The following is a 26,913-nucleotide window of genomic DNA, read 5'->3' as shown; positions in this document are numbered from 1 at the left end:
AATCAGAATTCATCTCAGTCACTATTGAGAATAAACAATGGTAACACCAATCACTCCTTCTTATAATAAAATATTTTATTGCTTTATTCTTTCTTGTTGCAGCATGATACAAAGAACAAATAAATTAAAGAACTAATAACTTAAAGAACTAATTACTTAAAGAACTAATTACTTAAAGTACTAATAACTTAAAGAACTAATTACTTAAAGAACTAATAACTTAAAGAACTAATTACTTAAAGAACTAATGACTTAAAGAACTAATTACTTAAATAACTAATTACTTATCTTTATTGTTGAAACGTGCCGCCGATATGTTTTTTGATGAAACCTTTTCTTGTTTCTGACATTTCATCACATCATTGCACCCTGTGATTGTTGTCGCGCAGTGCAGTCCGCACTCTTCGCAGCCACTTGCGACGCCACTGTCTGGTAGGTTCTATGTCTTAGTGCAAAGTTGATCAAAAGCTGATAAATTGTTGGTTGAGATCTGGTGAAGAGTCGCTTTTAAGTTGATGACGAGACGGTCAAGTGTTGGCTAAGAGTTGGCTAAGAGTTAGAATTTTTTCAACTTTTTCAAACTGTCATCACCTAAAGCAGGGGTTCTCAACCTGTGGGTCGCGACCTCTTTCGGGGTCGATTGACGATTTGTCAGGGGTCACCTAAGACCATCGAAAATATAAATTGTATTTTGTCTATTCTTCTATTGCTATATGTGTGTGTGTTAGTGTGGGGTCGCGGCAGAGTGGGGGATTGTAAAAAGGGGTCGCCGAGCTTAAAAGGTTGAGAACCGCTGACCTACAGCTAACGTTGTACTGAGGGTGGTAAGACAATCTAGAATTAAGTTATGATCGACGCAGTCGATACTTTAGTAGGGATGCAAGCAGGCACTCTCTAAGTTATCCTCCAAGTCAATGGTGAAACGGTTAGTCTTTAATTTAGTTAGTTTTAAGTCAATCTATAAAATGCTCTATAAAGGAGTTAGAGATAGAATATGATTATTTGAGGTATTAACATATTAGAGCTTGCTATTTCAGTCATATGGATTACATGAAATATATATAATACTAAATCAAGTGGTGTAGTTTAGTATTTATGAATGTATGGCTTTCTATATATCATCATAAATGTTGAGACTGTAGAACGAAGTGATGCTCATCCATGACTGAATGCTTGATACAGGTTACATCGAAGTGTCGTAAATAAACCAACAAATACACAAACATGAACCTAATGCCTCACAAATCAAACAGGTGACACAAGCTTCCACATTTGTACGCCGGAACAAACTATAATTGCGCAGTGCAGAACGGGACGCTGCCCGATTGGTGCTGACTTGAGTCCGGCCAAATTGTGATGGAGAATCAGTGGAAATAGTGGCGGACTTCTTGCGAAAGTGTTCACATCTCCGAGAGCTGCTTTGTAACGTATCTGTATAGAAACTTTGAGGTACTACGCCGAACAAAAGAGTTTCTCGCCAGGGCTCTCTAGGAAGATTTGCCCATCCAGCCCTGCTTCCCATCGGAGTTCATCTCCACATTAATGACCTCTATCGGCACACTTTGCCCTCTTCACAAACACACACACACACACATGTGCTACACTAATAACACAATGAACGCCACTATTTTAGTGTGTAATTTTTTAATGTATTTCTAGTGGATTCAGTGGCACTAAAAATAGTCCCATTCTGCATTGTCGTAGTAAATGTCAAAGTTACAGAAGATATCACGTTTCCTTATCAACAGCGTCACTGCTGCCATCCCCAGCACCAGCAAGCACGACAACATAATGGTCAATTCTATCGGGAATTTCACTGAAAGAAACACGACAAAAACATTTTGTTTTAAATATATAATAAAAGCTCATATTAAATGTATATGTATCAATTAGTTTTGGATCAGTCAGGTAATTAAATTTGTAATAGATCTAGACTAGCAATAATAAATCTGTTTAATTAGAAATATTTTTAACAATGTTTTGTTTGTAGCGCTATTTCATGCTTTAAGCTTTCTCAATTCGCTATGTCTGGACCAGTTGGGAAAAGAAGGAGGAAAAAGGGGGTATCTGCATGAATGTTACCGTGATCACTTTTAAATACATTAAAAAAACGTGCTCTGTCAGTTACTCAGGTCTAAAGCCTTCTCAAGAAAACGACTTGAACTTATACAACCACATCTGCCAAGTACTATTTTTTCCCTTGTTCGATTCCAAACAAACAAATTAATTACCAATAGTTAATTAACTAATTGTTGTTTGTTTGTTTTTGTTTTTGTTTGTATTGAATCTTGTTTTGTCAGGTAAAAAAAATAATTACTTATAATTTCAACTTGATCCGATATTTGTGGGAGAAATAACGTGCGTAATTTTTTTCCAGACAGACAGACTAGAAAAGCTTGTTGTAGTCTAATGTGTAAAACATCCATTCTTACTTTATGTTAAAGCAATATAGTAAACTCAACATTCATATAAATAAATAATATGGCCATTATGAGGATCGAACCCAAGACTATTGCGTTATTGACGAAACGCTCTATAACTCAATTAAGTGGGATACTTTAGCCTGAAATAGATGAATCAATCTTAAGTTTGCTATGTATTACAGAAGCTCTTTCTTAACAAAATAATGTACACCATGCGGGTCTACACGTGAAAATCTAGTAGGCCTATTGCATATTAGTGAGTGACTTAAACTCTGATAAATCGTCGATTTTCCTGGCTGATTCAGGCAACCCATTATAGCATGATGATGATGATGATGACGATGATGCTATCGTCGTATTTTATTGGAAATCGACATGTTGTAAAGATCCTTCAGGTTGACTTTTTATCTGGCTGCAGCAGCGTTCTGAAAGAAATGTTCTTAGCATTCGCCTTCGATTCCCATTGCCTACATTGTCTTGGGACATGGTCACGTGGTGATGTTTGTCTACACATTGACTGCTTTTAATACGCAGTGTCGCCAATAGACGGATATTGTCATGATGAGTTTTTAAACACAGAGGGACATACAGCTTAAACAGACAGTGTCATAAAGAGATTTAACAGACAGTGTCATAAAGAGATTTAACAGACAGTGTCATAAAGAGATTTAACTGACAGTGTCATAAAGAGATTTAACTGACAGTGTCAGAAAGAGATTTAACTGACAGTGCCATAAAGAGATTTAACTGACAGTGTCAGAAAGAGATTTAACTGACAGTGCCATAAAGAGATTTAACTGACAGTGTCATAAAGAGATTTAACAGACACTGTCATAAAGAGATTTAACTGACAGTGTCATAAAGAGATTTAACTGACAGTGCCATAGATTTAACAGACAGTGTCATTAAGAGATTTAACAGACACAGACATAAAGAGATTTAACAGACAGAGTCATTAAGAGATTTAACAGACAGTGTCATAAAGAGATTTAACAGACAGAGATCTTTAACATATATAGGCCTACCTACCTTTATCGCAATAGTCACCAGTGTTGTCACCAACGCACCCAGAAAGACACGCCCCTGTGTCGTTGTGGCAGAGTCGTCGTAAACAGTTCCAGCTGCAAGCTTTATGAAATAGAACGAGAGAAATGTTCTCATGGACTTACTATACAAAATCTTCAGATGCATGCTGGACTGATAGCTAAACGGCACATAAAAAAATCGGTGTCTATGTATTCTGAACCCAACTTAAAGGGAAATAGAAAAGTAGACCTGTGCTAAAACATAGAGTAGTATCCATTACTTTTTCATTTACTGTGCCAGCCAAAGACACACGTGGTGTACGCGTCAAGGTCCCAAGAGAAGTGTAAACAGGAAGTTTTTATTGTTTTTTTTTAATACATTGGCTTCTCAAAGTTTCCATTTTCTAAATTGAAAAGTAAATTAACCCATAGGAAAATGGTTCGCTTCCGGCAGTAGTACATTCTTGAACTTTCGGTTTATATGCATAGTAGCTCCAGATACGGCAGAATATCCGGCCATTTTCACTATTTCGTCATATTCGGCTCTGGCCGGATATCTGTGCAGGATAGATGGCTGGATAGATCTTTCTCCCCCTCCCATTTTGTTTGCTTAGTCCATCACATTGTAGATAGACTATAAGTTTGAAGATTTATTGTAGATAGACTATAAGTTTAAAAATTTAGTGTAGATAGACTATAAGTTTAAAGATTTATTTAACAACTATTTTATTGAGTTTGAGTTCCTCCAGGTATCAATCTGGCTATGGTTGGGCGCGAACTAAAAAATGTGTCATTTCGTGGGGTTTGAGAAACGCTGGTGTCAACCATTATGGGTTTTGTGTTCACGACCTGCTGTGACTGAATAACGCTAAACCTTTGCTGTTCCAGGCGAGAGTATTATAAGGATGACGAGAACATATAAAGTACACATAGAGTATTATGGGAATGACGAGAACATATAAAGTACACATAGAGTATTATAGGAATGACGAGAACATATAAAGTACACATAGTGTATTATAGGAATGACGAGAACATATAAAGTACACATAGAGTATTATGGGAATGACGAGAACATATAAAGTACACATAGTGTATTATAGGAATGACCTGAACATATAAAGTACACACAGAGTATTATAGGAATGACGAGAACATATAAAGTACACACAGAGTATTATAGGAATGACGAGAACATATAAAGTACACATAGAGTATTATAGGAATGACGAGAACATATAAAGTACACATAGAGTATTATAGGAATGACGAGAACATATAAAGTACACATAGAGTATTATAGGAATGAAGAGAACATATAAAGTACACATACTTACGTTTTTTACTATCTATAGATCTGAATGCTGAAAAGAAAGGGAAAAAAACGACTTGATAAGTTCTTTTGTCAAGTTTACTTTTGGATGACTTTTAAAAAAAATTGCGTATGAAGCACATGTGGTTATTACTTTGACTTTGTTGACTCAAGTTTGGTATGTTAGATGCAGGGCTGGTCCTACAGATTGCGGTGCCCTATGCGAAACGGATTGCGCGGAGCCTATTCTGGGTTGTGATAAGGATAATAAATGAAAATTAAGATTTCGTATTAGAAAATATATTCCTCTTTGCATTTTATTCATACTTTACTAAGTACAAACTAACTGTCAAATTAACTTTACGAGCCATCTACATTAGATAGTAGTTTTCCAACAAAAAGCCTTCTGCCTTTTAGATAGACTATCGACTAGCAAAATATCGCTTTTTTTTATAAGGGGTCGAGATAGATTTAGAACGATATTTATATGCCAGTGACTATTACAGTAAATTAAGTATTTGAACTACTTGTTTTGGTTAAAATTCGCCTCATTATTACATTTTAATTAAATAAAAACTGACAATGCCGTTTCTTTTTTATCGCAAGTAGGATTGGTGTTGTCCATATTGAATGACACATCAAAAAGACAATTTTGTCTGTTTTTAATGAGATTTGCATCAGACTTTTTTCATATATTTTACAATTTCAGGAGAATTCCATAAACCCTTTAATAATAAGTTAAAACTGTTTATATTTAATTATTAACATCTAGAAATCGCGCGGACCTATGAAAGTGCTTTAATAATAAGTTAAAATTGTTTAATTTATTAATTAACATCTAGAAATCGCGCGGGCCTATGAAAGTGCTGGACCTACTGCGGCCGCATAGGTTGCAGTGGCCTAAGACCGGCCCTGGTTAGATTAAACTTGTATAAAATATTGTATTAAAAAAACAAAAGAAAAGAAAAAAAAAAGCAATTATTGTGTACAGTAGATGTTTTATTGGTAAAATGCATCCATTGAACATTGTTCTTTCACATCTCCGCCACTGCCATGGACATATTTCTTAGGCACTCCAATGGGGGTCTTCTTTTACTTCTCTATTGGCCCAATCGTTGTTTTTAACGGTCGTTTCCACCCAAAAACCATGTTGCGGCTGGAGGCATTACCCAGATGCCTCACCAATGAAACCCGGCCTCTGTAGCAAAAATTAGGTTTCGAGGAGCAGGATAGTACCACGTTGCGGGACGGACACGGCCCGAGGTCCGTAGTTTGGGCATCACTGTCTTAAAATTACAAAACAGTTACGATGATTTGAAAGGCACTACAATACATAGCTTGAACACTAACAAAGTAATGGCATATCTTACGTGTTGTCTCTTCTGTGAATAAACGTGCGGGATACTGTGGTCCTGTGAAAAAATGTGCCGGAGTCTGTGGTCCTGTAGTAAATAAACAAATAATAAACTTGTATTTTACAAAACCCCAATTTTTTGTTCGCCATACTTAACACAACGTCAACTCTAATCACAGCACCGATCATGAACACTCTAACACCTCGATCCCCCAAACACAATCACAACACCGACCATGAACACTCTAACACCTCGACCCCCCCAAACACAATCACAGCACCGACCATGAACACTCTAAAACCTCGACCCCCCAAACACAATCACAGCACCGACTATGAACACTCTAACACCTCGACCTCCCAAACACAATCACAGCACCGATCATGAACACTCTAACACCTCGACCCCCCCAAACACAATCACAGCACCGACCATGAACACTCTAAAACCTCGACCCCCCAAACACAATCACAGCACCGACTATGAACACTCTAACACCTCGATCCCCCAAACACAATCACAACACCGACCATGAACACTCTAACACCTCGATCCCCCAAACACAATCACAACACCGACCATGAACACTCTAACACCTCGACCCCCCCAAACACAATCACAGCACCGACCATGAACACTCTAACACCTCGACCCCCCCAAACACAATCACAACACCGACCATGAACACTCTAACACCTCGACCCCCCCAAACACAATCACAGCACCGACCATGAACACTCTAACACCTCGACCCCCCCAAACCCAATCACAACACCGACCATGAACACTCTAACACCTCGACCCCCCAAACCCAATCACAGCACCGACCATGAACACTCTAACACCTCGACCCCCCAAACCCAATCACAGCACCGACCATGAACACTCTAACACCTCGACCCCCCAAACACAATCACAGCACCGACCATGAACACTCTAACACCTCGACCCCCCAAACACAATCACAGCACCGACCATGAACACTCTAACACCTCGACCCCTCAACCCCAATCACAGCACCGACTATGAACACTCTAACACCTCGACCCCCCAAACCCAATCACAGCACCGACCATGAACACTCTAACACCTCGACCCCCCAAACCCAATCACAGCACCGACCATGAACACTCTAACACCTCGACCCCCCAAACCCAATCACAGCACCGACCATGAACACACTAACACCTCGACCCCTCAACCCCAATCACAGCACCGACCATGAACACTCTAACACCTCGACCCCTCAACCCCAATCACAGCACCGACCATGAACACTCTAACACCTCGACCCCCCAAACCCAATCACAGCACCGACCATGAACACTCTAACACCTCGACCCCTCAACCCCAATCACAGCACCGACCATGAACACTCTAACACCTCGACCCCCCAAACCCAATCACAGCACCGACCATGAACACTCTAACACCTCGACCCCTCAACCCCAATCACAGCACCGACCATGAACACTCTAACACCTCGACCCCCCAAACCCAATCACAGCACCGACCATGAACACTCTAACACCTCGACCCCTCAACCCCAATCACAGCACCGACCATGAACACTCTAACACCTCGACCCCCCAAACCCAATCACAGCACCGACCATGAACACTCTAACACCTCGACCCCTCAACCCCAATCACAGCACCGACCATGAACACTCTAACACCTCGACCCCTCAACCCCAATCACAGCACCGACCATGACCACTCTAACACCTCGACCCCCAACCCGAATCACAGCACCGACCATGACCACTCTAACACCTCGACCCTCCCCCCAACCAAGTGTAATCTAAACAGCAACCCCATACCGTTTTCTTCAACCATGTGCCCAAGCAACTGCAGAACAGCCTCTGAACCCCTCACTATAAACCCCAATTCGAACCATACAATAAGGTTCTCCCCCCCTCCTTATTCTAACTCCAATCGAAACCTAACCCTACTCAAGACTTTTTCACTACATCATGATTTTGATGACCAGACATTCGGTAAAAGGAGGACATGTCCTCCGTCCGGCAGGCTTAGACCTAGAATGTGAAAATATCCGGACTTCACTCTGTTGTTTACAGCCTTTTGTATTTATATTTTTAAGTTTTGAAGACAAGAACATCCTAGCCAAAGGCTACCGCATCAATCAAAAGCATTCTTTTATAATCTGGTTCAAATCACAAGGTTAATGGTTAAACACACAGTCTCACTAATAGTAGACAGTAGATAGTTTCTTTGACGAACTCTTATTTGAACATTCATGTATTAAGTGCTTGGCTGTTCAGAGTTTCCCATTCCTGGATCTAAGTAGGACTTGTTAGAACACATACAGAATACCTGGATATTGACTCCTAGATTTCTGTAAGACAACATTCAGTACGTCATCGCTTAGGTCATGAGTTTCAACGGTCTCATGTCCAAGTGGGGAAAATTCTCATTGTTATTGTACATCATTGTACTTATGAGTCTTAAGGTCCGTTACAAGAAGTTTTTTTTTTTAAAAGGAATCGACCCCAATTCGAACTGTAAGGTAAAGCCTTCTCAGGCTTCTCAAGCTAACGTGGGAGCTACTCTGTGAGTGAAGAGTCTATGAACATGGAAGATTGTATTGCTATTGTATTGTTTCTATTTTATGTTAAGGTTCACTAAGCCTAATACGACAGCCTAATATAAAGGGGAGTAAGTCAGCTTATACCACCACTTTAGTCTCCCTTTGTTGGAGATACCAAACAAAGTACCTTATTACCAATAGTTAATTAATTAATTGGTTAATTTTTGTTATTGATTCTTGTGTTGTCGGGTAAAAGAAATAATTGTGCAAAATTTCAGTTTGGTCCAAGATTGGATGTACAGAGTGAGTTGATATAAGCTTTGTAAGAAATCGACACAATACTTACCTACCATTATGCGGAAATCTGGCGTTACCGCTGGTACTTGAGCTGTCAATAGAAAAAAAAGTTATCTATCAATCTATAATTCTTCTGGAACGGGCGACATACACTTTACCTGTTGACAGACTATAAATGACGACAGACACAAAACCTGGCGACAGACTCTATACCTAGCGAAAGACAACAATCATAGACACAGTACTTACATTCAATTGTTTGGGGCACTGATGTTAGGTCTTGACCTCGAGCTGACAATAACAAAAAATATATAAATATTCTTTTAGTGTTGGATAAATATTCTGCTACAACGGGCGACAGAAACTATAGCTGACAAAAAGACTCAATAGCTGGCGAAGGACAACAGAAATAGACACACTACTTACCTACAATTGTTTGGGACAATGAAGTTACGTCAGGACCATTACTGTTATTCATCGATATTCCTTAAGTCTTCAATAAATATTCTTCTACAACGGGCGAAAGAAACTTTACCTAGCAATATACTCTATACTTGCCGATAGACGCTATAACTGATGAGAGACTGAACTATAACTGAAAAGAGACTCTATACCTGGCGACATACACTATAACTAACGAGAGACTGGAGAGATTCTTAACCTGGCGACAGACTCTATTAATTACTAGAGACTCTATACCTGGCGACAGACACTGTTAATTACGAGAGACTCTATACCTGGCGACAGAAACTATAAATGGCAAAAAAACTCTATGCCATGCGACAGACACTATAACGGAGGAGAGACTATAGAGACTCTATATTTGACAAAAGACTGGCGACAGATATTATAACTGACCAGAGATTGGAGAGACTCTATTCCTGGCAACATACATTATGACTAAAGATATACATTTTAACTGGGCCGCGTACAGTAAAATAGTCATTGTGAGTGAAGATATAAGTGGGCGTGATTTGGCGAATATCTTGTCAAAACCAGACGAGAGAGTGGATCTCTGGTCGTGTAGTTTACTTAGAAGCCGGTTGGTGATGTTGCAGTGTCCAGGTCGGAGATTTTTTTTCGACGTTTCAGACACTTCATCAGAATGATTTGATTTGATTTGATTTTTGATTTGAGGCACATCGGCACAATCAGAAAACATTTAGTTACGTCTACATCTACAGGAAGGCAGGGGAGAAAAGTGAGCCGGATTTAACAATTGTGACGATAAGACAAAGTGTATACCTCATGACCAGGTAGCCATCCGTAACTTTTAAGTGGCTATTCTTTTTCTTGTTTTTTTTTTCTTTTCTTTTTTCGCATATCTTATACACAAATACTAACGAAAGTTGTGGTTTGGGGCTAGTGGTGCTTTTAACAAGTAAAGCAATACAAACGATATGTTAAGTCAACATTATGTTTTAAATATGGTATCCAAGAAAGTAAATATTCTGCACAAAAGACTTTTGTGAGAAAGGATTACTTTAAAGTAATTGTCCATTCAATTTCATTTTTCTTTTCGTTTTATATTCAATATGTCTTTTTTTTTTTTTGGGAGGCGCAGAGGCTGAGCGATAAAACGTTTAGCTTACGAACTGAGGTTCCAGCGTTCGAATCCTGGTGAATAATGTGATTTTTAATTTCCGGAACTTTGGGCGCCCCTGAGTACACCCCTCTCTAATGGGTAACTGACAATAGATTAACCGTGGGCCAAAGAAACAGATGACCTTTACATCATCTGGCCTATAGATCGCATTGTCTGAAAGGGGAACTTTACTTTTATACGCCTATTTTATAGAGGCCCCTTTAAAAGGTTTGGTCCTGGATGGTTTCACTGGATGTGCTACCGTAAATCCGACCCTGAACCTAACAATTAATGGTACCGTGTTAAAATTCAAAACACACGAAGATCTATTGAAACAAGTTTCATCATTCAATATTCTATGAGATGTTGTTTCTAAATGCAGTCAGATTGAGATAGACTTGACCAAGGCTAAGAAAACTCTGTGACGTATTATAAAAGAACTAAACTATTTACCTTTTGCACATATCACATAAAACTTAAAGGAACAATTGCTTTCCACTAGCATATTGTTCAAAGCGTCTAGGCCAGTGCATGATAGGCCGTCTGCTCTGTCATGGAGATTTGATTGGTTGTCATGCTGAAGTCCGGTCTTCACCCAGACTAAATATTTCATTTAATTGGGAATGCAAAAAAAAAAATGGCTTTAATAATTCAACGTTTTGTGAAAATGGTATATAAGATAATGTTACTTACCAAATCCATTACAAATTTTTGTTTATAATTGATTAATAAACGAACAGCCTTTGATAATATCTTTACATATGTATCTAATCAGGGGCTTAGCTAGGAATTTTCCATCACTTGGGGGCCCGGGGGCTTGACCTCGTTGCGGACCCGGCATTTTGCGTAATATTTAATATTTAATGTAAGAAATACTCATTTGGGGGCCCCCTTCAAGTGGGGTCCCGGGGGGATTTTCAAATTCTCGCCCCCCTCCGCCCCCCCCCACCCTAGCTTTGCCACTGTATGTAATTAGTTCCCTACCTATCTTTCAATTCTAGTCGCCTAATTCTCAACATAATGCTTATCTCCCCTAGCTTAGTATATAAAAACAGGATTAAATAACTAGGGGTTATTGATGAACTAATAAGATTATTTTTTTTAATTTATGTGCTGACATCAAGCATGAACATGTATGTCAAATGTGATGACGATTTGATGAGTAGAAGAGGTGCAGACATGCAAGAAACATAGAGAGCTAGTGACATATAAGCGTTGGAACAAATTGTGTTTCTCTTTGTTTGATGAAAAGACAATAACTGTAAGATTATTTTCTATATATCTCATGATATTTTTTAGAGAATAGATTTTTAAATACAAGAAATGAAATTTTCTTATTAGCTAGTCAAGTTTTAATGATAGACAATTATATGGCCTCCTTTTGTCGCCCGGGACCTAGCTGAGTCGCCCGCATATCAGTACCCCATTCTCGACGTAGCTGATGAATCAATGGAATGGTGAGTGCCCATACACTTTGTGGTCAACGACGTCGCAGGCTCTGATTGCTGGAAACTGCCTAAAGGTTGCCGTGTCCTGATTTTTCGTAAGGGTGGACTACCAAAGCCTTTACCATGAATGGGTGTAGCTTTAATGCAGGAAAAGTTTGAATTGAGGAGTTATTCTTCTCCTACGTTGGAAGACAGTAAGGGCTAACGAGCCTCTCCAGTTCGAAGCTTACTGGCTTAGGCGCCAGTGTTTCGCCTACGCCCCTTCTTCTTTTAGTGAAAACAGTTCCGCCAGACGTAAAGGCCAGGAGTTGGACTGGTCGTCAGAGGCTATTTGAGACGCATGCCAGCAGGAAGTATTTTATAGGTAGTGGAGTGCTAGATTTTGTAGAACGATGAAATCACTAATATCGACTATAATGGCCTCCTGTTTCCCGAACTTATAATTCAGCACAAGTGAAAGAAGGAGAGAGAGAGAGAGAAAGAGAGAGAGAGAGAGATACAAGATACCTAAAACAGAGATAATTTCAGAACAGAGATAAATAAATATACAACAACTGAGAGAGAAAGAGAGATAAAGAGATAGAGACAGAGATAGATAAACGGGGGAGAGAGATAAAAAGAGAGAGAGATAAAAAGAGACAAAGAGAGAGTGAGAGACCGTGGGAGAGAGAGACAAAGAGAGAGAAGGAGAGAGGGAAACGGAGAGAGAGGGAGAGAGACACACAGAGACACACAGAGAGAAAGAGAGAGTGAAAGAGAGTGAAATAAAAAAATATTAAGAACAAAAATAGCAACTAAAAAGCCTCAGAGGCGGACACAAACACAATTTGGAGCTGTTGGTCACACGTCTGCAAATGTTACTTAATGTCTGCAACTGAAGAAGGTTGATTGCCTCAGGTATGGACAAGACATCGAGCTCCACATCATTGCTCTTACACTGAGTCTGGACATTAAAGAGAAAGTAAGTATATTTCATTTCGATATGGCTTTAGGTGGACACAATGTTTCACAGGATTTTATAGAGTGTGTGTGTGTGTCTGTATTTCTATGGTTACGGTGGGAAGACCCTGGCGATTGGTTCTGAATGATGCAACATAGGTGGCATTGTCGTCACTTGGTCTTATGGGAGGCGACTCAAGAAAGTAAGACTAAAATGTTATGATACTGTAGATTGTAGAGAGTTAAATTTTGTTAAACGATATTATTACCTAAATCTGCTTCAATAATTTCATTTCATATTAACTTGACTTTGTCTCTATTATAAATAAAGCTATATTTAGTATTGTTTCAAGGAAGTCAATCAAGTTTTTTCAAGTTAATTAATTAAGATATATTATGGATGGCTGCCTGGTCGTGCGGTTTGCACGCTGGACTGTCGTTTGAATTTATCGATGGTCCCGGGTTCAAACCCTGCCCGCTCTCATCCCCTGTCGTCCTGCGGGGGTTTGGACTAGGAAGTAAACTATCTTCAACTCTGAAGGAACATCCGAAACATGTCAAATATTTATTTAAAAAAAACACAAGAAATATTACGCCTACACTACACCGGTTTAGTTGTCTACCAGCAGTTTGGTGCTACAAGTCATCGACCGGTAAGGACACTTGGTCAACTTTCTGATAACAATTTAAAGCCCCCACTAATTGGACCGTAGAAGCCTATGATTGTTTTTTTTTTTGCTTAACTCTATCTCTCAGTAATTTTTTTCCACTTTCTGGAGGAATTTTTCATTTCCCCATGTGTACGTCACTACCTTTTACGAGTAAACTTCAATTAATGGTTTTCTTTTAATCAGGAAATGTTATAATTGGTGTAGATAAATGCAGGACCCTTTTTATAACACAAATTTAAGTTTACAAGTTCAGAAATTAAGTTAATTTAATGGCCACAACGGTATGGTATATCAGGAGAAAAAGAGTTAAGAGAAAAAGTACGGCCACATTTTGAAGAGAAATTTGCATAAAACTGTAGCATCGAGGAGCAAAGTAAATGGATTCTATGCTCTATATCAGCTACAACGAACATGTTTTAGAAAATGTGTGTGTGTGTATACATAATGTGTATGGACAAAGGTTACAATAATGGAAACAGAATACAAATATTTTTCGACTAAGCATGATTAAACTAAAAAATGTGAAAGTTGTATTCTTTACAAACAGTCTAATTAGAAGAATTCAAGCCAAAATATTTTATCCAGTTGACTAAAACTGGCAAGGTAATGAATAAATCACTGCTATGGTAGAAACAAGCAGAAGCCATTTCATTCAAAAGAGATTTACCAATTTAAGTAACAAAAATGTATCTGCATAAAAATGTTAGGACTACCACGCTCTCGTCAGTTGTAAGACACCTTGCTTAGTTATCCAGTCACAATGGGTAACCTTTAAAGCCCTCAACTTCTATATTTCTAAACTGCTTTAACTAAAATGGCCATACTAACTGTGTATATATAAGAATCACAGATATCAGTGTAAATAAAACACACACACACATCCTTTTGTTATATGGGACATCCTAATAAAACTAAAATCCTATCTTGCTACGTCATCACTGACACGTCTATACTAAAAATTCAAAACAAAAGCACTTATCAATTATTTTATTAGGTCGGCTATTAACAACTTACTTGCCGGGAGTCCGAGACTATTAGTGACTTGTGCCATGGAACACGAAGTTTTCTATACTAAAGTCAAGTAGCCCTCTCAGGGTACTGAGATCCTTAGTTAGGACAGATGATCTAAAGGTCATATATTTCTATGGTCAACGTTTATCGAGGGTTGACAAGCATTATTATATGATGTGGCCAGCACAATGACCAGCCTTATTCAGGAGACAGGTGGACCCTGGGAGGTCCTAAAAATCCCGAAATTAAAAAATCCCAAGATTTGAACCTCTGGACCACTCGGTCGGAAGTCAAGCGCATTACCACTCAGCCACCACGACTCCTATAAAACAACTATTTGGGGCAGATTAGCTACGTATTTTTAAAACTGACAAGTGGAGTCAGATGGACACTGGGAGGTCCTAAAAATCCCGAAATTAAAAAATCCCAAGATTTGAACCTCTGGACCACTCGGTCGGAAGCCAAGAGCCTTACCACTCAACCACCACGACTCCTGTAAAACAACTATTTCGGGCTGATTACCTTGGTATCATTAAAACTGACAGGTGGAGACATAGAACAGAATACACAAAGTTTCTCGTATACGTTCGCTTCTTCACAAGGAGAACTCAACACAGCTGTTAGGAGAAACAAGTGCAGCAAAAGTGAGCTAGATGGACTGTAATGAATAAGATCGAAAGATAACATTGTGTCCACCTCTTGAGTAGACATACCAGACAACTAAACATTCATAGAAGGGAAGGGCAACAAAATTCAAAAATAATTTGAAAAATAAAAAGCTTATATTAAGTGTAGTTATATCAATTTGGATCAGTCATGTAATTAAATTTGTAATTGATCTACACTAGTATTAATACATCTGTGCGATTAGAAATAATTTTGACCAGTTGGAAAAAGGGAAAAGGGGGGGGGGGTAGAAAATGGGAATAAATGTAAAGGTAATCGCTGTTCAATGTATTTAATTAAAAACAAAAGTTGTACTACTCGAATTCAAACTCGAGGGCTCAAGCCTCTCAAGCCAAATGATGACCACTGTTCCATGGAAAGTGCATATGAAAATAGAAGGTTTAACAGTTATCTCTACTGTTAGTTAAGCAATGACCTAATTCTCTGCACAAAGTATAAAGGGAACTAATTCAATTTATACCACCATATCTTTCAAGTAAAATTTATTTCCCTTGTTTAATACCAAACAAAATAATTGTTTACCAATAGTTAAATAAATAATTCGCTAATTTATTTATTTTATTGATTCTTGTTTGTCAGGTAAAAACAAATAATTGTACAAAATTTCAACTTGATCCAATATTCTGTGTGAAAGAAATAACTTGTACAAACATTTTACCAGAAAGACAGACAGACAGATAGAGTGAGTTGATATAAGTTATGCAATAAAAAATGTACCTGTGAAGAAACAAGTCCTTTTACGTTTAAAGTGTCTTTTAATTGTGGAACATTTTAATAAAACACATATACACGGCAACGTTATGTACAGATCTCCTGCTTCACTCGCTGACCTTTCTTTCACTCTCTCGTGTTTACACACTAGTCACTTCCCCCAAGTCCCCTAACTCTCGATACTCAACACTTGACCGTGTGTCACGGTTGACCACACAGCAACCGTGTCACCACAGTCCTCCCAGGGCAGAGAAAAATTTTGATCGTATCAAAATTTCATGAACCCAATAGTTTGGGTGTACATTAATAATGTTTAACATCGACAAGAAGAAAAAAAATAATGATATGTAATACAATGGCATCTTCAATTATGAGAGAACTGATAATGCCTATGACGACAAATAAATTTTCAATAATATGTTATTGCAAGGAACATTTCCAATTGAACTATCGTAGAAAGCTTTCCTGTTATATTATACAACTTATATACAAAAAAAAAATACACGCATTTAGTTTTTTTCTATGTAACAATAATCTTTTGAATGCCAACATTGTCATGTGAAAAATGCACTAATAGTTAATACTTTATGTTACATCAAAATATCTTCCAAATTAAGGAAATTGTTTACTTTGTGTTTCTTTCATATTAGTTTCTAAAAGTACATTTATGACTACAATCAATGCAACAAACTTTAAAAAACTAAATAGTAGTACAACCTTCACATCTCTGAATGAAATTAAAAAAAAAAATAAATTCAGAAGCGTAATGTTCATTCAATTTTGACAAGACAAATTTTAAAGTTATCATACAAGTTATTTGTTAATTTTTCTCATCATCTGATTAATGAATGAACCTAAGTCCAGCGGTCCCTAGACACATCTTGTCAACACGTCAGCAATCACGTTGATTTGTCCCGGAATAGCTTGAACTGTAAAGCTGAAGTCTTGAAGTTTTAAAGCCCATCTAGTAATCCTCTGGTTAGCTAGCTTATTTGTATTGATATAAGCTAGTGGGCCGTGATCTGTTAACAAGATGAATGATTTCCCAAGCAAGTAACGGGATAGTTTCGTTATGCAGAACACAATAGCTAGAGCTTCACGCTCTATCGTGGAATATTTCTGTTCTGCTGCGTTCAGCTTTCTGCTAATGTAGTAGACTGGTCTTAGCGTTGCATCACACTTCTGCATCAAAGTGCCTCCCACTGCTGTGGAGGATGCATCTGTTGCCAAGTAGAAAGGGTTTCTGATGTCTGGAATCTGGAGTACTATGTCGTCTGAGAAGACATTTTTAATGCTTTGCAGGCATTCCTGTAGTCTGGAGCTCCATGTGATCTTGTTTGGCATGCCTTTTTTTGTCAGTTCAATTAGAGGTTGTGTAATACCTGTGAAATTTGCCAGGAACCGTCTATAGTAATTACATAAACCTAAGATGCTTCGGACTTGTCCCTTTGTTGTAGGTAATGTTAAGTTGAGTATCTTGCTTATATTGTCTTGTAGTGGTCTGATCGTATTTTGCTGTATTCTGTGCCCTAGAAATTCAATCTCTGTTCTGGCGATTTTAACCTTACTAGGTTTTACTGTAAGTCCGTTGTCTTGTAGTATCTGGAATACTTGTTGCAGACCAGCAACGTGTTCTTCTAATGTGTTGTGGAAGACGCAAATGTCATCAAGATAGAAAATGACATCAGGTCTTTTCCCTATCAGTTTTGCCATCATTCTGTTGAAGGTCGCAGGTGCGTTACTAAGGCCGAAACTCATGTAATTCCATTGGTAACAACCAAATGGAGTAGTGAATGCTGTAAGTGGCTTAGCATCTTCGTCTAGTGGAATTTGCCAGTAACCTCTGGCTAAGTCAAGAGTAGTGAAGTATTTTGCACCTCTAAGTTTAGGTATAATGTTCTCTATGTTAGGCATTGGGTATGTATCTTTCACTGTGATGGCGTTTAGTTTCCGGTAGTCTACACATAGACGCATCTTCCCGGTTGTTTCCTTTTGTTTCACTAGGACTGCTGGAGCTGAGTATGGAGATGTGGATGTATCAATTATTCCCATTTTTAGAAGCGTTTCAATTTCCTTTTTCAGTATCTCTTCATGGTGTAAGGAAACTGGATATGGTTTGGATTTTGTGGGCTTCGTATCAGTCAGTTGGATAGTGTGTTTTATGGCAGTTGTTCTACCCGGTTTGTCTGTGAATATTGGCGCCCATCGAGCTAGCAGTTTATCAATATCTTGCTGAACTGGATACTGGAGGTGTGATGTGTCTATATCTTTCACAGTTTCACAGCTTTCAATAACTGGACACGGTAATTCATCTGGTTCCTCTATTGTTTCTATCATCATAACTCTCTGACTGTCTTGCGTGTCTTGCTTAGCGTTTGTTGAAAGAGTAAATGGTCTGGGCATGTACAGCTTCAGCATATTGATGTGAAATACTTTGTCTCGACCTCTGATGTTTATACTGTAGTCGACCTTCGAAATCACCTTTGTGACTTGGAATGGGCCCTGCCATTTTATAAATAGCTGGTTATTTTTGTCAGGCAGCAGAACCATGACATTATCACCAACTTGTAGTGTTCTCAACTTTCGCCCCTGATTTAGCTTTCTCAATAGTTCTGGTTTCTCTCTGTTCGTTTGCTTTTGGACAGTTTCGCATGCTTTGATTATATTTTGTCTTGTCTTGATGACAAGATCGTATCCTGTGAGTACGTCATGTTCTATGTTCCTATTTACTAGAAAGTCTCTGTATAGTGACATGGGTCCCCTAACAGATGAGCCATAGAGCATCTCGAATGGTGAGAAGCCCGTTGTTGTGTGTGGTACTTCTCTGTAGGCGAACAGTATGGGGTTGATCAGCTTGTCCCAGTCTGTTGGGTTGTCCTGTGCTACTTTGTTCAGCATTGTTTTCAGCGTTGAATTCAGGCGTTCGCACATCCCATTTGCTTGGGGGTGAAAACGGGCAGCAAATTGTTGTTTAATATTCAGAGTTTTGCAAAACTGTGCGAATTCATTTGATTTAAACTGGGTGCCTTGATCACTCAGTATTATGCGAGGGTAACCTGTTCTTGCAAATATTGCTGTTAGTGCGTCTCCGACATCTTCGGAAGAAATTCTTTTCAATGGTATTGCTTCTGGAAACCGTGTGCACATGTCTACAACAGTCAATATGTAGCGATGGCCTCTTCCGGATATTACTGGCATTGGTCCAATAATATCTACGGCTATCTTTTCAAATGGCATTTCACTTAAGTCTGTTGTTTGTATTGGAGCTTGCATATATGTTCCCTTTGCTCCATGTATTTGGCAAATATGACAATATTTTATGTAGGCCTTGACTTCTTGCGTAATTCTAGGCCAAAAAAATTCATTCAAGATTCTATTCAATGTTCTCTTTACTCCCATATGTCCGGCAAACGGGGTGTCATGTGCAAGCTTTAAAATTGTTTCTCTATACTTCTTTGGAACTAGCAATTGTTGTGTCTTGCCTGCTTTCAGATGAATTTCTCTCACATAGGCACCATCTTCGCCTATCTTAATTAACCCTCGTCTTGGTGGAGCTTCACTTTCTATGAGTTTTATTAGATCTGGGTCATTTTTCTGTTCACTGACAAATTGTTCTGTTTTAATGTGTAGTGGGTCTTGACTTTCTGTGGAGATTTCATTCGGGTTGTTCACTTGATTATGGCTTCTCATATCGCTATTTTCTGTTTCTGTATTTTCATTTTCATTGTTATAAGGAACTTGTATGTTATCGTTTGTATTTAGCACTTCTTCTGCTTTCTTCTGAGCTCTTGTAGTAACCATGGAACATTTCTGTGTGTATTTTTCTTTCCACTTGTTCAATTCTTCTACTGTGCAAGGTTTAGAGCCTTTGATACAGCCAATGATAAGACCAATGTTGTCAGGCTTATTGTCTAGTACTAAAGCCTCATGCCAACCACTGATGAACGGTGTGTGTATGTTGATACGTGCTACCAGATGTGTAGTTACTTGACCCGTGTAACCAACACAGTCTTGTCTTCTTCCGGTGTACTCTTGTGGGTTGACGTATTCTTTTGCGACTAAAATTGCAGTTGCACCTGTATCGTACAGTACGTTGGTCATTTGTTCTCCCACAAAGCCTGGGTATACCTGCAGTTTATTAGTGTGTTTGGCAGCAAATGCTCGATCTCTTGGTCTGTCGTTCCAATCTTTATTGCGTCGGTTGTAGAAGCAAGTCTCTGTTGTGTGGTTTGTTCTACCACAAATTTGACATTGGAAACGAACTCTTTGCTGATTACTTTGATATTCTCTATTCTTGTAAGTATATGTTGGGCTCCTTTCTTCATCTTTCACTCTTCGATATCTATATGTTGGACTCATTTCTTCATCGTTGTCTCTTCGATATCTATAGGTCGGGCTCATTTCTTCATCTTTCTCTCTTCGAGATCTATATGTTGGGCTCATTCCTTCATCTTTCTCTCTTCGAGATCTATATGTTGGGCTCTTGTCAGCGTTCTCTCTTCTATATAAAGGGCTTGGAGTCCGCATTCTTGCAGCGTTGTTCACCATAAAAGCTGATGTCGCAGTTGGGTTTTCTCTAGCTAACACTTCCCTTGGGTGTGCGGCCTTATACTGCCTTAGTTGTGCTATCAGGCTGCTGATGGTCTTTGGCTCTCGCTCCGTGACGTATGTTTTAACATTATTATTGTAAGCTTCCATCACAGCGTCCATTATGATGTGTTCTCTGAGGGTTTCATATTTGTGATCCACTTTTGACAGGTCTACCCATCGATCGAAGTATATCGACATGTTGGTGACGAATATTTGTGGATCGTCGTTCGCCAGAGGTGTCGACTCTTTCAATCTCCTTCTGTATTCGTAACTTGTGGAGCCAAACTGTCTCAGCAACGCCTCCTTCACGGCCACGTACTCTTTTCTTTCTTCATCTCTCATTTGAAGACATATATTGATGGCTCTACCTTTTAAGCGCCCCATGAGGCTTCTTGCCCATTCTGTCTGTGGGAGGTTGCATGATGTTGCTATATCCTCAAATCTCAGTAGATATGAGTCAATGCACTCATTCTGGCTCTCGTCAAATGGAGACATTCTGTCTAATTGTTTGTATTTGTCAAAGTGTTCCTCCTTTTCATTTTGCTGTTCTTTGTCTTTCTTTTCTTTAAGTTTTAGTTCTAGTTGTAAGATTTCCTTCCTTCTACTATCTTCTTCTTTCTTTTTGGATTCTTCTAGTTGTAAGATTTCCTTCCTTCTACTATCTTCTTCTTTCTTTTTGGCTTCTTCCCTATTAAATCTCCTTTCTTCCCTTTCTTCCTCCTGTGTTATTTTTAGTGTAATGAACTTTTCAAGTTCTTCGCCTTGCAGGCCATTTTCCTTGCCCGCTTCTCTAAATATTTTGTACATCGACATTTCCACTTACTTGTGCCTCGTCGTATCTCGTCGTGGTCGCCAGTTGTGAAGAAACAAGTCCTTTTACGTTTAAAGTGTCTTTTAATTGTGGAACATTTTAATAAAACACATATACACGGCAACGTTATGTACAGATCTCCTGCTTCACTCGCTGACCTTTCTTTCACTCTCTCGTGTTTACACACTAGTCACTTCCCCCAAGTCCCCTAACTCTCGATACTCAACACTTGACCGTGTGTCACGGTTGACCACACAGCAACCGTGTCACCACAGTACCTTACAAAGGTGGACAAATATAAAGGTATAGAATTATAATTTATTTGATAAAAGAAATCATAGAAGTATAGACATGATATTAAGGCATTCCTAGAGAATATGATTGTCCCAGTACTGAGCCCATGTCTGCACTGGTAAATGAGAATAAAAATATTCTCAACATATTTATGAGAGATTGAAGACTTTGGTGAATTAGTTGTCGAGAAAATAAATTCCTGTTAACCTATTTTCCAGACCTTTTTTTTTCCTTTTTAGATGAGTGGTATGAACAGCCTTTGTGTCTCGCTTTAATTTTTGGAGAGGGTTTTTGGACTTGGCTAAGCTGTAAAACTAAGGCAAAGAAAATGACCTAGACTTAAGCAACCTCCATTTAATATAAACAAATATAAAGTGTGGAGAGATACAAAAAGAGTACCTGATAATGCTGTGACACATGTAAAAGCTAGGATGCAGAATCTCGGGTCGTTTGTTCCTAATGTCATAGTTCAACCCAGTAGTCTTCATGCTGTCAAATGTAAACCAGAAACCATAAATGTTGTCTTTGTGTGTGTGTGTGTTTGTGAGTGTGTGTGTGTTTTTACTTTATAGGCTTTTTTAATTGTACTGTTGCAGTGACATATTGTGGTCTATAAGTTTTATAATCCTTAAAAGTTTAGTCTGTTGTTCCTATTTTTACGCCTGGCTGGATGTGGCAAAATATGTAGGTCACAGCTGGGGAGGCGTAGCCATGGGAAATACTGTATTCTCATTAATCTCTGGACTCGGAAGACAAGCCTTATTATTATTATTATCATTATTATTGTTATCATTGTTATTATCATAATTATTATTATTGTATATGGTTAAGCGCTTGGCTTCCGAACATGGGGTCCTGGGCTCGAATCTTGTTGAACACTGGGATTTCAAATTTCAGGAATATTAGGGCGTCCCAGAGTCCACCCAGCTCTAATGGGTACGTGACTTTAGTTGGGGAAAGTAAAGGCAGTACGTCATTGTGCTGGCTAACCGTTGGTCAAAGAAACGGTTGACCTTATCATCATCTGCCTCCTAGATCAAAAGGTATAAAATATAACTTTACTTTATTTTAAAATTTTCTATTGTTAATAACGAAGACTTATAAGCTAAGAAGAAAGTTGAACGCATACAATACAAAAGTGACATACCTTAGAGGTTCACCCATACGTCATCCTAAAATACAACCGAATACAATGGGCATACTACATACTTGGGTCACTGTCACTGTGGACATAAATGTTTATACATATATACCAATGAATAAGATAAATCGAAAAAAAAAAAAAGTTAATTTCAACTGAACAATTGTCTTAAATTTACATAAAACAATGTTTTTTCTCAGAGCCGGATCTTAGTCAATGGAGGTTCTGGATTAATTCGTAAGCGTTTACCCTCCACAAGCTTCAATATAAATGGAATTAATAATAGAAATAAATCTAAGTCAATATTTAAGGACAGAAATATAGTATTTTATATATATATATATAGTTCGGCCATCGTGGTTCGATGATGACCACTTTGTCATCCAGGGGTCTGAGGGTTTTGCACAGGGGTTTTATGCCTCCTCATGTGGCTGGTGAGACCTATGTGATCCCGGACTGTTCGGCTGTACACTTGGCAGGTTATTCCAGCTGGAGCTAGTGTCGTGGGACTTGCTTTTCTACTCTGGCGTTTTTATTCTGCCAGCGTTGTTCTCTTTTCCTCAGCAACCTGTGCGCCAGTTTTCACAGCGCGACGCCATGATGCTCTGTCGTGTGTCTCTGTCTCCATGGTGCCTGGGTCAATGCTGAAGGCTTTCAGGGAAGCTTTGAGGGTGCCCCTAAAGCGCTTTCTTTGACCACCTTGCGAGCGCTTTCCTTCGCTTAATTGGCCATACAGGAGTTGTTTAGGGATGCCGTGGTCTTCCATTCTGCAGACATGTCCAGCCCATCACAGTATATTTAATATACAGTTGGAGAGTTCTCACGCTCACATAGTTGAGGTCCAAAGAAAATCCTCAGTAAATGACGTAAAGAGAACTGAAATAGACCCCGGTGGACCGGTACGTGACGTTTTGGCGCCGCCGTTTTGGCGACGCCGTTTTGGCCCCGCCGTTTTGGCGACGGGACGTTTTGGCGCGAGCCGTTTTGGCGACGGGACGTTTTGGCGCGAGATATCATTTGACGATAATTTAATAAGCACGTAACTTTTATAATAAAGTTTATTTCACTCTACCATAATATTGTATGAATTCTAACACCGTTCAGCGAATTGTTTTTTTTTTTAATTATAAAGGTTTTGCTTATTTCATGAATATAGGCCTATAATAAGTCAGATTCCTGAATGGTTATGACATGCTATATGTGAGTTCTGCTAATCGCACTGGATGACATTTTTGGATTTCTTTCCAAAAGATTTAGTTTTTTATTTGACATTAGTGTAATATACGAATTAGCTAAGTCTCACACTGTAATATAACAAAACATCTAACGCTCTATTACGCTGAATGACGACAATAACTCCACACATAGTAAAGATCAAGACTCGGAATGTGGTCAGTACAAACTCTAACGTGAATCCACAAATATAAACAAACACTCTGGGCGACAATAGATAGAAACAAATACTTTGAAAAGATATATTTTGAGAAATTGGGTAGGGGTGATTTGGGTGACACATCTCGCATTGACGCAGGTAGAGTTAAACAAATGAAGACAAGACCAGCACCGAGCACTGGTCGTTGGCGTCATGCGTCTGGCGATCATCTCCTTGGGAATGGTCATTACATGTGACACCTATCCCGCCCCCTCTCTTCTGCTCACATTTCACTCCTTGTATATACTCTTTCCTCCACTCCTCCCCTCTCTCACGCGTAAGACGATAATCTGTTTCTAGCACTCCACTTGACATCCCTAGGTGCGAATTTATAATCCTTAATCTTTAATTCCGAGAGCGGCCCAAAGTCTACATACCAAAGTCATTAAATAAACCAATGTTAATGTAAACAAATAATTGCATCAATTTTTAGTCTATCATCGTTTCATTTTTTTTTAATTTTTTTTTTAAATTTTAAAGTAATATCTTAAAAAAACTTTTTGAAAATAAAAGTGTGCCTCTTAATAAACACACATACACAAGCCAAAATGTTTATTAAATAAAATGATGTAAAACACAAACACACATTTACATTTAATACGTGAAAAATATGTCTTAACACAAACACTCATGCAAAACATAGATATGAATAATTCTTTTAAAAGAAATAATACAATAAACGTACATAATGTATATCGCGCCAAAACGTCCCGTCGCCAAAACGGCTGGCGCCAAAACGACCTTCGCGCCAACATCAGATGTGGAGAAATATGTATGGCGTGCCATGGTTTGGGCAGAGGACTCATGTGAAACATTTTTCTGTAGTTATCCTTATAAATAAAAGACTTTGACTTTGAATCTTTATGACTTATATCCTAATTTTTCTAAAAGAATAAACGAATAATGTCTCAATATTAGCAACAACAAGGTAAAAAAAAAAAAATAATAAAGAAATGGATTACGTATGGCTGCCTGGTCGTGTGGTCTGCACTTCTGACTCTTGTCGCGATAATCCTAAGTTTCAAAGGTCCAACCTTGTTCGCTTATTTCCCCTGCCGCTATGCGGGAAGTTTTGGATTAGGACGTGAACGTTTTTCTTTTTGAAGGAACTTCCGAAATTGATGAAACGAAACAATACAGTTTTAAAACAATGTGCGTCTAATAAAGTCTACATTTGCAATCTCCCTCTATGTCTGAGTTAATACCCACTTATACTTTTTTTTTATTATTAGAGTCTAAAGCTAGATCTAGCTTACATGTTTCGAGGACTCAATTTGTTTTCTCCACTTAAGAACTAGATGAAGATGTAGACTTGTAAAACTTTTGTCAGAAAAAGATATAGACCGCACGGTCTGAAAAAGGAACTAAACTTTTACTTTATGCTAGAACAAAATCGCACAAGTGCTCCTGCTTTCCTATTGCCATTAGTATGGTTAGAGAATGGACTGGGTTGCCTGAATCAGCCAGGAAAACGAACGACTTAGCAGAGTTTAAGTCATTGATTAACATGCATGACTAGATTTACAAATGTGATGCGTAGGACGAAGGACGTAATTATCTTCGTTTTTTGAAGTAATGTCTGTATAAGATAAGATAAGATACGTCTATCTTGTGATACCACTAATATATCTTTTCTTATCTTAGAAACTACAGACGTTCCTTCTAAAGATAATTACGTCCTATGTGTTACTTACAGTCAGTGGAAATACTTCAATAATACAAACACGATTCATTCACACATCTATGAAGTAATTTCTAATAATGATGAAATGTCTTTTCATACAAAATGTAAACAAAAAAAAGTTATAGTTTTTCAAAATTTCCTTTCATTAGTGATTCTTCGTTGTGATGCGCATGTTTAGAGCTGATCAATTTATCACAGACCTATGTATATTATACCTAGACTGGAAAACAAATTCATATTCGATCCTTATGTACGTAACGCTTTTTCAAGCTGTAAGGGAATTCGATCTGAATCCTGGAAAGTCGCTCTTTCTGTCTTAGATAAGTAATGATCTTTAGTTTTCAAAGTTTGGAACTATTGCAATACCATTTTGTGGATTTTAAATAGAATAGGCTATTAATTACAGAACTATACACTCATGCAGCCCTGAGTGTGGCAAAATATGTAGGTCACAGCTGCGCAGCCACGGGAAATGCTGCATTCCTCACTAATCTTCGGACTCGAAGACAAACCTTATTATTATTATATTGTTATAAACCTGGTGGTGGCACAGATGGGGGTAGTGGTGTGTGTGTAGTCAGCCGACGCAAATCGCCCTAGGCCAGCGCTAGACGAGCGGTCAACCGTGACGAGTTACGACTGTCAGCCGAGTCGAGTGTCAACAGGACATTTCGGGAAGGATCGCAGCGTCACGAGAGTTGTAGTCATCTGACCACCTAGAAACGTCGAGCGGCGTTCTGTCCGGTTCTAGAAGGCCAGTAGGGACCCTATATAAAGAGCGGAGGTGTCGCAGTCAAGACGGTCGAGAAAAGGGGCTCAATACAGCGAGGTTCAGAGCGGGTTCACGGCAGGGGTTCAGAGCCCGGTTCACTACAGTCCGGTCGACTACAGCACAGTTCAGCGGTGTGGTTCTGTACGGAGCATTACGACGGTTCAGTGCGGAGTAC

At 38.7% G+C, this 26,913-nt stretch overlaps 1 protein-coding gene across 1 annotated transcript; it reads right to left on the bottom strand.

Moving 5' to 3' along the window:
• Positions 1 to 1,627: 1,627 nt before the first annotated feature.
• LOC106071607 (uncharacterized) lies at positions 1,628 to 26,042 on the bottom strand. The gene is made up of 12 exons (XM_056011324.1): positions 25,977 to 26,042; positions 22,857 to 22,932; positions 22,109 to 22,198; positions 15,139 to 15,233; positions 12,818 to 12,938; positions 11,001 to 11,147; positions 9,212 to 9,253; positions 9,012 to 9,053; positions 6,131 to 6,202; positions 4,786 to 4,812; positions 3,453 to 3,551; positions 1,628 to 1,816 (listed from the first exon to the last, which is right to left on the bottom strand). The coding sequence occupies exons 3-12, from the start codon at positions 22,173 to 22,175 to the stop codon at positions 1,674 to 1,676; spliced, it is 855 nt and encodes a 284-aa protein (XP_055867299.1). The 5' UTR covers positions 22,176 to 22,198; positions 22,857 to 22,932; positions 25,977 to 26,042; the 3' UTR covers positions 1,628 to 1,673.
• Between the last annotated feature and the right edge of the window lie 871 nt (positions 26,043 to 26,913).

This window comes from Biomphalaria glabrata, chromosome 14 (genome assembly GCF_947242115.1).
Source record: "Biomphalaria glabrata chromosome 14, xgBioGlab47.1, whole genome shotgun sequence".
Taxonomy (NCBI): Eukaryota; Metazoa; Mollusca; class Gastropoda; family Planorbidae; genus Biomphalaria; species Biomphalaria glabrata.
This window is presented reverse-complemented; position numbering and strand designations above follow the sequence as displayed.